Raw genomic sequence first — 16,139 nt, 5'->3', positions numbered from 1 at the left:
CTCAAAATTGTATTGGATGATCCTGAAATAAGATAGCTTTTCACTCATATGCATTACCAACAGTTCCCTAAGAATTATTAATCATATCATGTTTGCCATGATGAATTAATTTAGCGACACAGTGATATCTGTACATATTAATATGAAGGATGTCACTTCAATAGATTACATTATTTGAAATGAGGACACACATATTAATCTATATGTTCTCCCGGTTAGTAATTACCTTTTACTACCAGGTTTCCAGTACTGCTAGCAGTTCCAAAATGGTTAGTGGCTATGCAGGTATAACTTCCAGCATCTGATTTAGTCACATTGACGATTCTGAGGCTTCCATCTTCAGAAATGGTAATTCTGAAATCAAAGCAAATAAACCCAAAATGGTAAGTTTATCCCATATGACCAACTGGAAATTATTTCTGTCATTCTGTCATTTTCAAACTATTAAATCATGGCTACATCACTTGACAGCTTCATCTTTAGGATATTCGTCTACATACACATGATTAGGATGCATGACTTAGTACTCTTAATACTTTTCTTGCTAATATGGTCTCAACAGTCTGTTGGAATAACTATTAGAAAAAGGAGACTCGTTGTAACCATTCTCTCTCTTCGACAGCTCTAACCACATTATGCAGAGAGAAGGCTTACTGTAGATCACCGTTAGTCTTAAAACTGCTGAAGAATAAGAAAAAATAAATCCCTTGATGGGCCACTTTATGCATTTTCATTGAAAGTGTTTTCTTCTAGATGAGAAGGCTTAAATTAAATGAGTTATTATTAAGCATATTTCTTTCTGAAATATGTCAGACAATACACTTTTAAAAAGATGCAAAAACTGAACTTAAAAAATTAAAATATTCCACAACAAGGTATGACTTTGGCAAAATAGCAAATGTAGATGGCCATCTCAGGGCCCACAATTAGGGACAAATATCTGCTACCAGGTGGGAAGGAAACACTTTCACTGACAGACACAAAACTGGAACAGGAAGGATTCGAGAGGACCCTGTTTTAAACTTGACTACAGCTGAAGGGAGAGATGCTAGGATGAATAAGACACACAGCATGGCTTAGAGGCTAGCTGGAGAAATAAGAAAGGTACACAGATGGCCCATTCAAGGTAAATGCCTGTTGAATCTTCACTATATCTTTCAAATCTACCCACTTCTGTCTATCTCTTCTGCTCCCTCTTTTTCACCCAACCCTTCACGACAGCCTCTTAAATGATCTATTTCTACGCCTGCCCCTCAAATGCATTCTTCAGTCAGTGGCCAGGGAATCTTTTAAAATATAGATCAGACTACGTCACCCCCCAGGCTTAAAGATCCTTCTTTGGCTCTGAGTTGCACTCAGAAGAGATTCTTTCCTAGAACCTACAAAGCCTAAGGGATCTGGCCTTTGCCCTTCTCTAGCCTACTTTATTTCACCTTAATCTTTCTACCCTTTGGTGAACTCTAGTCACACTGGCCTTCTGCAAGTTCTTAGAGTATCTGAACCCCTTTCTTACCTCAGGACCTTTCTGTTTGCTGTTCTGTCTGCCTTGATATCAGGGCATAGCTCTCACCTTCATACCCTCTCAGGACCTCAAGCTGTCCCTTATAGACTTTTCCCGACTTACATTTCTAAAGTGAATTTCCCTTTTCCTGTTATTCTCTTTTCCTGCAGCCACTTTATTTCCTCCCATTCAACACAATCCAGAAGTTTTGTTTACTAGTTAACTGTCCTATCACATGGAATATCAGCTTCTCTGAGGGCAGGGACTGTGTTTGTTTGAGGACTCAATCTCCTGGATCTAGTACACAGGACCGACATGTAGTAGATGCCCTGTAAGCATCTGTTAAGTGACGGAGTGAATGAGTAAATAAATATCATAAAAGGAAAATCAATATTATGTTATAGGAATTCAGAGTCACTGAACCACTTGGCAGTAGTTCCAACCTTAACAGAGTCCTTTACAAAAGGACTAGGATGGGCACAGCTTTACTTAATAGAATTTTGGCTAACGGTTTAAAATCAAGGGAAGGTTTAGATGCACTGGGTCGCAAATGTTGCATATACTTTTCTCAAAGGCTCTTAGGGATAGAGAATTGACAGCCTTCCTGACGACCCACTCCAGGTTCTATGATTTAGGCTGATGAGACAGTATGACGGTGTGAGAACTCTACAAAGGATGTTGGCATCAGAAGGATGGGTGTTCAAATTCCAGTTCTATCAGCTCTAGCTGTGTGACTGGATGGAGGCAACTTGCTTAACTTTTTCAGTTTTAGCTTCCTCATCTATAGAATAGAACTCATAGCACCAATCTTCTAGGATGACAGTAAAAACTTATGTAAGAGGGTCAGTGAGATTCCTGGTATTTATTAGGTAGTAGTTCTCTTTTATCTTCAAAACTGTCCTCTTATTTAATCACTGGTATATATGGGGAAAATGGGACACCATTCTCTTAATATAGTTATTAAATCATCTTGCTTCATGCACTCCACCTATCATATGTGACAACCTGAAGGCAATATATGAATTAACTGGGTCATCCCAAATCAATGTACAGGATACAGACAAGGAGGCCCTTTGTTCATTTACACCATAGGTATACACATAACACTTGCTCAATAAAGAACGTATGATACCCCATTAGCCAAAGAGCAGAATGTACTTATAAAAATAGAGTGGTGATGAAATCCTAATTACCTCAATAATCACAAAAATAGCTTTAAAAGAATTAATCATATTCCCATTTACAAAATAATTTGCTGGACACTGTGAAATGTTGGCATACGAGAACTCAATAAGGAAGGTGACAGACATTTGTGTTTTTGACATGGAGTCTACTTCCACGAAGTAACATAGGCCTACGGTGTATTAAACGCTCTGAGGGGTGAGCTGACTCTTTCAAAGCACCAGATTTATACCATTTAAAATTCCCCAAACCTAAAAAGCCTGTATCACACTGCATACTGTATAATGCCAAAGGATATGAATAAGGAAACAAGCACAGGATTTGTCATCAGATGACCTGGGTCCTAGCCTTCACCCTGATACTTGCTAAGTGTATGACCTGTGGCCAAATGACTTATGCTCCAAGACAAAAAGGTTTCTCACTACTGACATTTTGGACCAGAGAAGTCTTTGTCCTGGGGAGGATGTTTAACAGCATCTTTATCCTCTACCCACTGTACTCCAGTAGCTCTGCCCCTCCTCCCAAGTCATGACAAACAAAAATAGCTCCCAAATGTTCCCTGGGGGCAAAATCACCCCAAGTTGAGAGCCACTGATCTACATCAGTCTTTATTTTTTAATGACACAGGATACTATGATGATTATCTTATACAATAGATAATATACGTGAAAGTTTCTATTAACTGTAAAGTGCTGTACACATGTTTTTCCCAGTGTCATTTCCATCGTGCATCCCTAATTTTGGTATTTCCATAGCACAAAAGGCACCCAACATATTGTGGCTACTCAGCTATGGGACCCAGCTAGCTCTTCACAACCTCTCACAAGGCTCTTCTTTCCCTTTATGGAAATCCATTGTTTCCTCAAAACTTCCCTGTCCAATTTCCTACGGGTCTCATGAAATGAGAAAGGAAATTTACAAACTACCGTACTACCCATCTTCAAGATTTTAGTGGCTCACAGGGGTTTAGTGTGTTAATCTTCCCATTGTTTTTCACAAAGAGTTGAACAAAGAGCTAAGCCTCCAGTGCTAGAGTTCCAGACGATGGAGAAGATCAGTGAAGGAGAAAATTTGTAGAAGGATTTGTAATTTTTAGTAGCTGTCATTAAATCACATCACACTTCTGTGGCCGCTTACTCTTCCTAGGGATAATCCAATTGTGGGCGCAATATTAAGTTGGGAGAACTGCTCTTTTGGGAAATTCAACCACTTCCTTATCTGAGCAATGCAGTGTAGTGAATAAGGACATATGATCTGGAACTCAACTGTCTAGCCTCAAACCAGGCTTGGACCAGTTACGAGCTATGTGACTTTGGGTAAGTTAATGTCTCTGTATCTAAATTTTTTAATTTGAGATAGTGTAATAATAAAAGTAACTATAGGGCTTCCCTGGTGGTGCAGTGGTTGAGAGTCTGCCTGCTGATGCAGGGAACGTGGATTCGTGCCCCGGTCCGGGAAGATCCCACATGCCGTGGAGCGGCTGGGCCCGTGAGCCACGGCCGCTGAGCCTGTGTGTCCAGAGCCTGTGCTCCACGGCGGGAGAGGCCACAACAGTGAGAGGACCCCGTACCGCAAATAAATAAATAAATAAAAATAAAAGTAACTATATCCATAGGGTTGTTGTAGAGATGTGCAGTGCTGAGAACAGTGCATGGCACATAAAATGCACCATGTAAGTGCACTAGCCAAATGCTCTATTAACTAAAGCTCTGTTCCCTCCTAGATCCATTGTTTCAAGCATTAATAAAGGCCTCTGTTAAGACTAAGACTACTCTGCAGTAGTCCTTCCCCTCTGAAGTCTGGCAACACATGATTATGCTTAAGGAACACACCGGTGACCACAAGTTGTCATGGAAGGGGATGAAAAACTGGACTCATGCACTTGTAGATATCTACTATCTACCTCCTGTATACCAGGTCTCTATAAATCAGGAGGACCTTAGATGGTTATATAACTAGAAATGATTCCACTGTGTTATATACCATAATGCACACATTTGTATAAATGTATAGAAAAAGCGGCATTACTTTTTCCAGTGGAGAAGCTGTTTCCCATACTATCTAGAGTATAAAGATGGGCAAGGACGCAGGAGGCCTGGCCAATCAGGAGACCCTATTCTCCTCTCTGAAGTGATTGGTTTAGAAATAGGCAGTTCACCAAAATCAGGAGCCATTTGAGGAAACCGTCTTTCTGCTGAATTGTTAAGTCTGGAGATGGGCACCTAGAACCATTGGCAGTCGTTTTGCCTGCCAAAGAAATCATGTCTTCAAGAAGCCAAGCAAAGATAAATAGAGCCCAAGGGACACAGAGAAAAGGAGAGGTAGAGACCTTACGACATCTTTGAACCCCTGTTTCCATCCATGCCTGAAGGCTGCAGTGTCCTTTGGATGCTCCGGTCATACGAGTCACCAATTTAAGATATTAGAATTGGGTCCTCAGCCCTTATAACTGGACGAATCCAATCTCTTAAAGAAATTACCGAACTTGTTCAGGAGATGGTGGCAGTGAACGTGGAGAGGAGGGAATAGATTCTGCAGATGATTCTGTGATGCCACCTCCATAGAACTTGCTGCTAGAAGACCGATTAACTCCACTATGGAGGAATAACCATGGGGTTCTGAGTATGAGAAAACTGACATCAGCTTCTTCACACCCAGCTGTAACATATACCATTTATTCCTGCAAATAAAAGCTAACTATACAATGACCTATTGCTTTGAATCTGCTTTTTGGGAATTTGATGAGGGATGAATTAGCTACAGAGCTAACACTTGGCCTTGGGGGCTAATTTGGATGAACTCAAGGAACTTCTGAAATGCACCTCAATACTAATATTTAGATACTTGCTTCCCTTCAATGTGGATCCTATACCAACTTAGAAAAAGTATTTTTCACCTAATACTACTGCATCCATTTTTGTTCTATGAATAAAGTGCCTAAGTCCAGTTCAAGGACAGTTTCATTTTCATGTCTATTTCTTCATGAGGTTTCAAAGTTTCTACTTCATTTTTGTTTCCCTGTTTCAGACTACTGACTGACCTGTAGCTATTAGCTTGATATTGAACTCTGACTCCTCCTAATACTCACGCACAGTGATGGAGTTAGAGAAAAAGAATTGAAAATGTAAATCTGTTTCTGGCTTAGAACAGAAAAGTTAACCTTGACCTACCTGCTCTTTTTAAAACATTGATAAGTATCAGAGAAAAGTCAAAGATGATAAATCAGCAAGCAGTAAAAATAAAAGTATGACATAGGGCTTAACTTTCTCCACAAGAGAAGAGGTCATCTAATTCACAACATAATAAATTACCAATCACACAGAGAAGCAGTTGTTCCTCCACTGTCATTTGGAGACTTCAGATCCATAGTGGCTCGGAGCGTATTTGGAATTATGAGACAAATTGAATCTCTCTTTCTCAGTATGAGGCTCTGGGTTTCAGCCATTGAAGAGCTGACCTTGTCAGTCCTATAAATCTAACCCTGTCTGGGGACATTGGACCTTTAAACATGCTGATCTTTTCTTTTTGGGGGCTTTAGTAACAGAGGACAAAAACTGCCAACTCCGCAATATCCTGTCACCCTACAGAGGAGGGTTATTCTAAAATGGCGACCTATGATGTTCTGGGTAATTCTCCATGGAAGCCCAGTTGCTGATGACAGAGGCAGCATGTCCTCGCCTGCCTCTGAGTCATAAGGAAACACTTCCCTTATAAGTAAATCCCTTTAAAGTGCAGCTTAGAAAATCACTTCTCCCCTTCTGCAAAGGGAGGAATTATGGATTGATAATTTCCTTTCAACAGACAATGGAAGTATCAAACTGTTAAGTTAAATTTAATATTATCTTTAATATTGTTAGATCATGACTCACTTAAAATTTTACGTAATTAAAAAAAAAAACAAACCTCAAAGGGTCACAACAGGTTGCCCCTTTCTTTTATACATGATGAGTTCCAGAAAACATGTTTGGAAGTTGAAAGCCTGAATGTCAAAGAATCGGTTTACATGTTATACTGGGAGTGAACACTGGCGGAAGGTTGTGGGGAAGGAATAGTTAGGGAATTTGGGATTGACATGTACACACTGCTGCATGGATAACCAACAAGGACCTACTGTATAGCACGAGGAACTCTGCTCAATGTTATGTGGCAGCCTGGATGGGAGGGCAGTCTGGGGGAGAATGGATACCTGTATATGTATGGCTGAGTCGCTTTGCTGTGCACCTGAAACTATCACAACACTGTTCATCGGCTAAACTCCAATATAAAATAAAAAGTTAAAAAAAATTAAACAAACGAAAAAACTTCAAACACGGTCAACAGAAGCACTGCTACGTCTCAGCTCAAGCAAACTGACAGGATGGTGGGGTGCTGTCACAGGACCCCTGATCCCAGGAACCACAGGTGAGGCCCTAGAATGAGGAACTGCCTAGCCATAGATGTGTTTGCTTCATTCTGCAACAGAATTTTGTTTTAAACCAAATAATTGGGAGAGTTCGTGTACAAACTCATTCCTGGCTAATTTTGGCAAATGGGAAGATGGGGTAGTCCTGCAACACTTCCCCTCAGGGCACCAGTGGGCTAGAGGAAAGGAGGGGGAAACTCCTTTAAGCAGCTGGTGGGCTTTGCAGCTCCCACCATCCCTGGCTTGAACAGCTCATTAATGTCTCTACCTCACTCCTGTGGCCTTTTGAAATTACTTTAAACCTTCGTGATGTGCTGAGCTCATGGGATAGGGCTTGGGGGTAGCCTTTAGGTTTAAGGCCACACTTGCTTCCCTCTTGGACTCTCCCCACCCCAGACATCCCACACAGAACAGAGCAGTGGGATTCGAGGAGAAATTGGGCTTTGTATTCGTTTCCTAGAACTGCCATAGCAAAGTATCACGAACCAGGTGGCTCAAACCAAGAGGAATTCCTTGTCCCACAGTTCTGGAGAGCAGGAGTTTGAAATGAAGGCACTGGCAGAGCTGGCTCCTTTCGGAGGCTCTGAAGGAGAGTCCTTCTTGCCTCTCTTAGCTTCTGGGGACAGTCAACCATCCTCGGTGCTCCTTGGCTTACCGATGTATCACTCCAATCTCTGACTCCATCCTCACAGGCAGTTCTTACTGTGTGTCTCCCCACGTCGTCTTCCCTCTGTGCATGTGTCTGTACCCAAATCTCCCTCTTCTTACAAGGACCCCAGTCATTGGTTTAGGGTCCATCCTAATCTTGTATGTCTTCATTTGAACTTCAGGTAGATATGAAACTTAAGGGACATTCTTCAACCAATCGTAAGTGTTAAGAATGGAAACCCACCAGAATTATCGGTCTAGGTTGAGCAAGCAGCTTCAGCGCCTACTTCGCAGCCAGCAGAGGATAAGGAGAAGGGGTGATGTGGGGGGCAGAACCATCACACGTGGTCTCCCCAGTGCATCCACTTCCCTTCTCCATGGGCCTGGCCCTTTTCCCCAAGAGTAGCTAAAAGAGACTTGAAATTATCGCTCTTTAGGTGGTAATAAACTAATAATCACGTGTGGTGGACATATATACACTACCAAATGTCAAATAGATAGCTAGTGGGAGGAAGCCGCATAGCACAGGGAGATCAGCTCGGTGCTTTGTGACCACCTAGAGGGGTGGGACAGGGAGAGTGGGAAGGAGATGCAAGAGGGAAGGGATATGGGGATATATGTAAACATATAGCTGACTCAATTTGTTATACAGCAGAAACTAACATACTATTGTAAAGCAATTATAGTCCAATAAAGATGTTAAAACAAAATAATCACATGCAGAGTCTGAAGGACAGTTTGATGTGGTAATGGATAATGTGTAGAAGGGTAAAAGTCCAAGAGGAAAACAAGGATTAAGGCCTACCTCCAAGTTCAATTTTTTCTTTAATTAACCCAGTTTATTTGTTGGAATCAAGTAGAACTTCCATTCTATCTGTTCTTTGTTGTCTAGACGATTAATTAGTATTTATTTTGATGTTAAAATTATGGTCAAAATTAGGTAGAGGAGATCTCTACCAAACGGTGATCTACGTGTTTTCTAAATAGTTCTGCATAGAAGCCAAACTGCTGGAGAGCAGCCGTATCTTTACTTGTCCTTGAGGCAATGGAAATACAAAATAGTTTTAGAATATGACACCCATGAAGTAGTCAAAACTCTGAAGGAGTGGAGAGGTGGTAAGGAAGAGACAAAGATTTGTCTTTTCCACCTATCAACTAGAGAATCAGCCTGTGACCAACAGACCTGAAGACATATGTACTCAGAGCTATCCCTGGCTTTGTGCCAGCTGAGAAATAGGAAAAGCCTGGCAGGTTAACTGGCATTGATATGCTGTAGGCATTAGCAAGACACACCGAAACACTGCTCTGAAGAAAAAAAAATAGGACTTGTTTGGGTTTGAATTTGGCTATCTATTTTCATAAAATTCAAAAGATATTTTAATTTTTGTGATGGTTAATTTTATGTGTCAGCTTGACCGGGCTAAGGGATGCTCAGATAGCTAGTAAAACATTATTTCTGAGTGTGTCTGGGAGGGTGTCTCTGGAAGAGATTAGCATTTGAGTTGGTGGAGAGAGTATAGATTGCCATTGCCAATACGGACGGTCATCGTCCCATCTTTAGAAGGACTGATAGAATAAAAAAGCTGAGGAAGGGAGAATCCGTTCTCTCTTTGAACTGGGACACCCATCTTCTCCTGACCTTGGATGTCCGTGCTCCTGATTCTTGGACCTTTAGGCTTGGACTGGGACGTATGCCTACTCTCAGGCTTTGGAACTCTGAATGACACCACCAGCTTTCCTGCTTCTCCAGCTTGCAAACGGCAGACCGTGTGACCTCCTGCCTCCATAAATGTGTGAGCCCACTTCTATAATAAACCTTCTCCTATATATCCTATTGGTTCAGCTTTTCTGAAGAATGCTGGCTACTACAACTTTTAACTGGAATTTGCTTGAGTTTATATATTTAATTTCAAAAGATACATGGAAATGCTCAGCCTGATTGGGGAGAATGAATTATCCTGGTTTATGAAAGAAAGACTGTTTCGTAGTAAGGCGCAATTTATAAAGAGTCAACTGAGAGCTCTAGAAGATGGCTTTCCTCCCCATCTTAAGAATAAAGGATGCTTTGGATGACCAATTTAAGTGAAGGTCAGTGGGAAGAAACTTACTCTAAGGGTGGTTTCAGGCCAGCCTGTCATTGATCTTTCTGTGTAATGTCCAAGGCAGCAATAGACATCGCTATTGAACAGACACCCTGGTGATAAAGTTCCCTTAGAGATAATTTGCTTTCTGTCGTCAGATTCGAATTTAATAAACCAGTGAGCAACCTGTGTGTTTCTGCCTGCAGAACAATTGGCAGTTCAGAGCTACTGCCCTTGCCTCCAGCACTGCTGGAAAAAGAAAATAAACTCATGTTTGTTTAACCTGGTTTGATCCGGCTCTAATTTTCTCTGAACAACAGTTTTAAAAGATTCATAAAATAACCTGGAAGGATCTATCTGCTCAGGGCAAGAAGAGTATTTAATATTGTAAGGTTCATTTTAATTATTCTTTATGACATGGTATGTGGATGAACGTAGGAAATACATTTCTTGGGCAGGAAAAACTTTGTAATTTTCTGTATTACAAATAACACTAAAAATACCATGTTTGGGGGAGAAGAAATAAAATACAGGACATGGTTTTGTCTAAAATTTGTTTCTTAAATTGCTACCTTTCATTCAGGTAGTACTTCTCTGTGTCTCTATTAATATAAGACTTAGAATTCCTTTTTTCCAGTTTCTTATGACCTGAGATAATTTCAAATAAATTTACAAGGCACTGGGAAGATAAACGAGGTGGGGACAGGAAGGTAATATAATATTCTATTTTCTGTACCTCTATGTATTTTTATTAAATCAAGAAAATGAGGAAAAAACTTATTATTAAGCTACAGGCACTCAGGAAGTTTTATGTAACAACCTCTTAGGACACTAGAATAGTTTAATAACCAACTGCAGCTGTCTTTAGAAATCATTGAAAATAAAGAAGACATGCACAGAAATGGACCAAAAGACCCAGAGGAAGAGCTGTAAATATACTCAGTTGAGCGTTGGGCAGGGCAAGGCGTGAGAAAGCTTATTAAGCACCTACAGTGTACTACTGGATGCTGTTGAGTGCTTGCACTTATCACATTTAATCTGCACAACAATCCTGAGAAGCGTTATTATTCCAATTTTTCTGTGGAGAAAAATGAAATCCAGAGAAGTGAATGAAAATGTCCAAGTTTAGTTAATAAGGGATGGAGTACAGTTTCTAACTCAGATCTCACTACAAAGCCTGCACTCTTTCTACCAAACCATCCTGCAGGGCTGGAGGGCCCAGGAAAGAAACGAAACAGGAAGCAGAAGAACATTATAACCACGTGTGAGATGTTTTCCTTAAATTTGCCATTAGATCTTTGATTATAATTAAATACATTTTTTTTGGCTTTTTCATTTTACTTGTTGAAACTGCTTTTTCTAATATTGAGAAATGTGTGTTCACACTATCGTCTCAAAGCAGAAGCAAAAGGAAAGAATGTATAAAAACACAGCAAAGTTGTAATCACAGAAGGTTCCTGTACTGGGAAGTGACTAAAATGCCTGGAAGACAATGTTAATTATTAATTAGAAAGGGAGGGTCACTACATAGATTACATCATTTAGTAAGCAGAAGGGGCTTCTACAGCACAAATAGCTATACTGGCTATGCTGGAGAAAAACATGTTTTAATTTGATTATGTACCCGACTTTCCTTTGGGAATTGCAGGATCATGGTTTATGTGCTTCAACCCCTCAACCCAGGACTTTATAACACTGCTAAGAGAGAAAATCAAAGTGGAGTCTCCTAGTTCCTGCAATATCACGATAGAACCCCACTATCAGGGCCCAGCAACAATTCCGTAAGTCCCCCCTGCCCTGCACACGAGTGGCACCTATCAGTTTTTGCCTTCTACAAAAGAACATAAACTCCTAACTGTATCACCGTAATGGGCGTACAATCTAAACTTTCCCAAACTCCCCAGCATGCTCCCAGTTTCTGTCATATTCATGTACTACCAGATGGCTTGAATCCTTGCTCCAATATTTATTAGACACGTGACTTGGGAAAGTCTCTTAGCCTCTCCGGGCTCCAGTTTGCCATCTCTAAAATAAAAATAACAGCACCTCCATTTCACAGGGTTTGTGAGAAGGTTAAATGTAAAAATACCCATGAAACATTTATAACTGTGGTGGTGCATAGTAATACCTAATAAATGTTAGCTGCAATGATCATTTTTACTATTATTATTTTCTGCATCATTATCATAATTAATAGTCACAATATTTTCTTTAAATGGCTCAAAGTTTAAAATTAAAGTAATTAAATAAAGGAAACCAGTATCACTTGTCATAAATAGATGCTAAAGATAAAAATAAATATGATAAAAACATACCTAAAATATCACATTCTAGCTGGGTGTGCTTATCTGCCAGGATACTGAGCTGACAGCCTGATTTTTCTTTGGCAAAAGAGGTATTAACCAGGATTTCAAAAGTGTTCAGACACAGTAGGACCAGACTGACTTTCTCCCTGGTGGACTCACGAAAGACAGAGAACTACGTGGTTCACTGGCATTCAATGTCTGTATACTGTGTACCGTCCTTGGAGAGGCGCAAGTCTTATACTTTGTGAAACACACATCTATTTCAACCATGTTCCCAGGATCAAGCTCCCTTTACAATATTATGACCAAGTGGGCCATCAACCTGAGTTGGGCAGGTCCCATTACTGCAAATTCATGACACTGCAAGGCTGTCCAATCTACTCACATGGCATTTGTCATATACTGCCTCAATATCCCATCACCCCACCTACCCAAAGAATTTCCAGAAATCAGGGCCCAGGTCTTACACTTCTTTCTGTCCCCTTATTATTTCATACACTCCTTTATGTACAAAGAGGTACACAGTAAATATATTGATAATTGGATGAAAATTCAGTCTTGAGAACTGTAGAGACACTAGTGACACCTCCTTGGATGAAAACCTTGATTTGTAACCTTTTTTGGTGGGTGGAAGTCAGAGATCTCTTTAAGAACAGGAAGCAAATTATAACATTCTCCCTCCCCCACAAATGCAAAAATGTACATTGTTTTTGAAAGTGCATAAGCCTCCTAAAGCTCCCCCTGACCCATGGCACAAGGCTAAAGAGAAATCATTGCCCTGGAGTAAATAGAGATGCCATAAAAATTTTCGTCATGAAAGTGTGTAAACTGTATTACTGTTTTCTATGAAGCTCAGTAAAAAGACTCTACATGCTGAAATTAATATTGGGTATCTTCTTTTCCAGGGGAATCATTTGTATGTGCCCTGTACCTGCAAGTCTATTTTGCACTGGAGAAACTTCCACGATCAACCTGAGTCCTTGCCCCAATCTTCTTTTCTCTCAACAAATACTCAACCAAGTGTCATGTGAAAAATGTACCCAGGAACCTCACGGTTATACTATTTTTTCCTCCCTGGCTAGAAAAGAAAGTGATTTCTTTTCAAGGAAGAGTCTTCACTCTTTTCAGACAAACCACCGAAAAAGAACTGTGAAGTCACATAGGTAATGGGTTCCAATAAATAATTCTCATGATGACAGAACATTTAAGGAATTGATATATGGGTCCGCCTCTATTTAACAGCCAAAGTCTGCAAGGACCTTTCCCTAATTCCAAGGGGAAGCTGATGACAGAAGAGGTGAGGAGCTTAAGAAAGAAGCTTAAGAAAGAAGCAGGAAGCTCTTATAATTAAAGGTGTCTTGGGGACGGACAGAAGATAGTAATTTAGATATGTCAGTGATAAGGGGAGTTCGATAAGGATGTTGCCGGGGCAGGTTTTTTTTTTTTTTTGCGGTACGCGGTCCTCTCACTGTTGTGGCCTCTCCCGTTGCGGAGCACAGGCTCCGGACGCGCAAGGCTCAGCGGCCATGGCTCACCGGCCTAGCTGCTCCGCGGCATGTGGGATCCTCCCGGACCGGGGCACGAACCCGTATCCCCTGCATCGGCAGGCGGACTCTCAACCACTGCGCCACCAGGGAAGCCCGCCGGGGCGGGTTTTGAAGAGAAAAGATCATCGTGAATCTGACTTACTTAAAGTGAAGGACAGGATAATATCTGAACATATTTGTACTGTATTTATGTACAAAAGAGTTTTCTGGCAAATCCTCCTCTAATAATCAGCACACCACATTTCTTGGAAAATCTGGTGAATGAGGCTTTTGCATAAATGTTAAACTTGAATGATGAAAGGAATATAGTAGCCCTGAAAATACTGATAATCTCAAGCAACAAACCAAATGTGCTACCATTCTTTTTCAAAGAATTCACAGTACTCAATTATTCAAATTGGATATCTCTGATCATTAAAAAATCAGACTGGCTGATACGAGCCCCAAAACTCTTGAAATCCTGCTTAATACCTCTTTTGCCAAAGAAAAAGCGGGCTGTCGGCTCAGCATCCTGGCAGATAAGCACACCCGGCCAGAATGTGATATCTTAGGTATGTTTTTATCGTATTTATTTTTATGTTTAGCATCTATGCTTTTTTGCTTTGCTTTGCTTATGTGTCCAGCATCTCAGTGATGCAGAATTGTTAGACGTGTTTGCCTTGGGGAGATGATAAGATTCAGATAAAGAACTTACTAGAAGCTTTTTCTTGATTGTGTGCCTGGGAGTGAATAAATCAGTGGGTGTGTGTATGTGTGTGTACATCTATGAGTTCGGTCCAAAAATGAGGAGCAGAATGCTGCTTAATATTTAGGAGTTAGAGTGATATATGAGAAAACTGATGTGAAGAGTAAATTCATTTGTAAAAATGAAGTAACCTGAATAACAAGTGATTTAGGATATTCGCTTTGTAGCGGTCAAATAGCAGAGTGAAACAAAGTTGAAAGGGGTATAAAACGTCAGGAGGTCTGTATAATTAATCAGCAATCCTATGAAGTATGCCATAAATTAGAGCTACAATTATACTACTGTGCTTGGAAAATAAGAAACTGGACTTTTTATATAAGCACTCAGACTTAATTTTAAAAATCTATTTCTACCATAATGTAAAGTGCACTTTAGGAAATGTGGCTAAAAGAGCTGATGCTTCCATCGCTGCTATTTACAACCTAATTTGCAAGTTTTTACAGCATCTTAATAGTTATATTGCAGTTAAGAAAGAAATAGGTTGCCATTTTTGAAGGTCCTGTCAAGAAATAAAACTTTAAAAGGCACTGGAAGATAAAGCTTCTCTGGATGCTAAATTTTACTACGAACAATTTTCCTTTTTTGAAATTAAGTATAAAATTTACTTTTAAAATATAAGTTGTATCTTTGCAATTTTCAACTTCATTTCTTTCTACAGACAATATACTCCAAGGTATTCATTGTACTAAATTATTTATTCCAAACATTCCAGAATCTTGCATTGTTTTTACGTTACGGGTAAAGATTTGTATAGTTTGGAAGAAAAATGTTTGCTGAGTATAAATTACAACACGCGTGGGGTTCCTTGCCAGCTTATGTTATACCACTGAAATGATTCCAGGTCATTCACTAGGGTCACTTTTCTGAGAAAAGGGCATTAAGGGAGGCCCTACACAGGGGAAGAGTCTGTTTTTGACTTTCTACACACATCCAGCCATTCTCTATCATTTGCCCATGTAGCCTCTCAGAATAAGCCCTAAATTATCAGCTTTTAAGTATACTAGTCATCTTCCTAATTTTGGTAGCCTTCTCAAGCAATAAAAGGAGACACAGAGTCCTTCGTTCTTGGTCTGCTCTATGTTTTAGCCTAAATATAATCAGGCCACAGATATTTCCTGAGCAATTGTTACATAAAAGGCACTGTGATAACCACTACAGGGGATTCAAAAGGAAAGAAGTAGCATTTCTCTGATCAACAAGTTCTCCTGTGGAGTGGACATCTACTGTATTGCCTGCCTAGAATCCATTCCTGTTTGTCTAGTAATATTAATAACCCCTATTTTCCTTTGGGGATCCATGTCTCCCTATTCTCAGGCCACAGAGTTTGGTGGTTATAACACCATCCTCTGAGTACCAGCTTGTTCATGTGACTCAGGCATGGCCAGTGAGAGCATCCCATGCTCTTGGTTAAGGTGACTGGTTCAGGGGTAGGCATGTGACTTAGTCTAGGCCAATCAGGGTAAATGAGTGTTATCCTAAGACACTTACTAAAACAAAGGGAAAAGAGGTAAGCATTTCCTACTGGAGTTACTAAAACGGAAGATGATCTGCCAAGGGTCACCTCTAATTCGTATCGGGGAATAGCTCGCCTGAGAAAGAAACCAAGAGAAATCAAGTCTTGAAGATATTCCTCTAGCACAGAGACCAAACTCTGGAGTTTTCAGGTACGTGAACCAGTAAACTCTCTTTGAAAGGTGATGAAAATATTCCAAAACAGGATTACGGTG

At 40.3% G+C, this 16,139-nt stretch overlaps 1 protein-coding gene across 1 annotated transcript in view; it reads right to left on the bottom strand.

Annotated features, from left to right (window-relative positions):
- The window catches only part of CNTN4 (contactin 4), a 959,269-nt gene that overhangs the window by 79,425 nt on the left and 863,705 nt on the right, over nucleotides 1-16,139 (bottom strand). Inside the window, exon 14 of the mRNA XM_060022925.1 lies at nucleotides 227-354. Within this exon, the coding sequence (XP_059878908.1) occupies nucleotides 227-354 (128 nt within the window). The remainder of the gene's footprint in view (nucleotides 1-226; nucleotides 355-16,139) is intronic.

This window comes from Delphinus delphis, chromosome 10, assembly GCF_949987515.2.
Source record: "Delphinus delphis chromosome 10, mDelDel1.2, whole genome shotgun sequence".
Classification (NCBI taxonomy): domain Eukaryota; kingdom Metazoa; phylum Chordata; class Mammalia; order Artiodactyla; family Delphinidae; genus Delphinus; species Delphinus delphis.
This window is presented reverse-complemented; position numbering and strand designations above follow the sequence as displayed.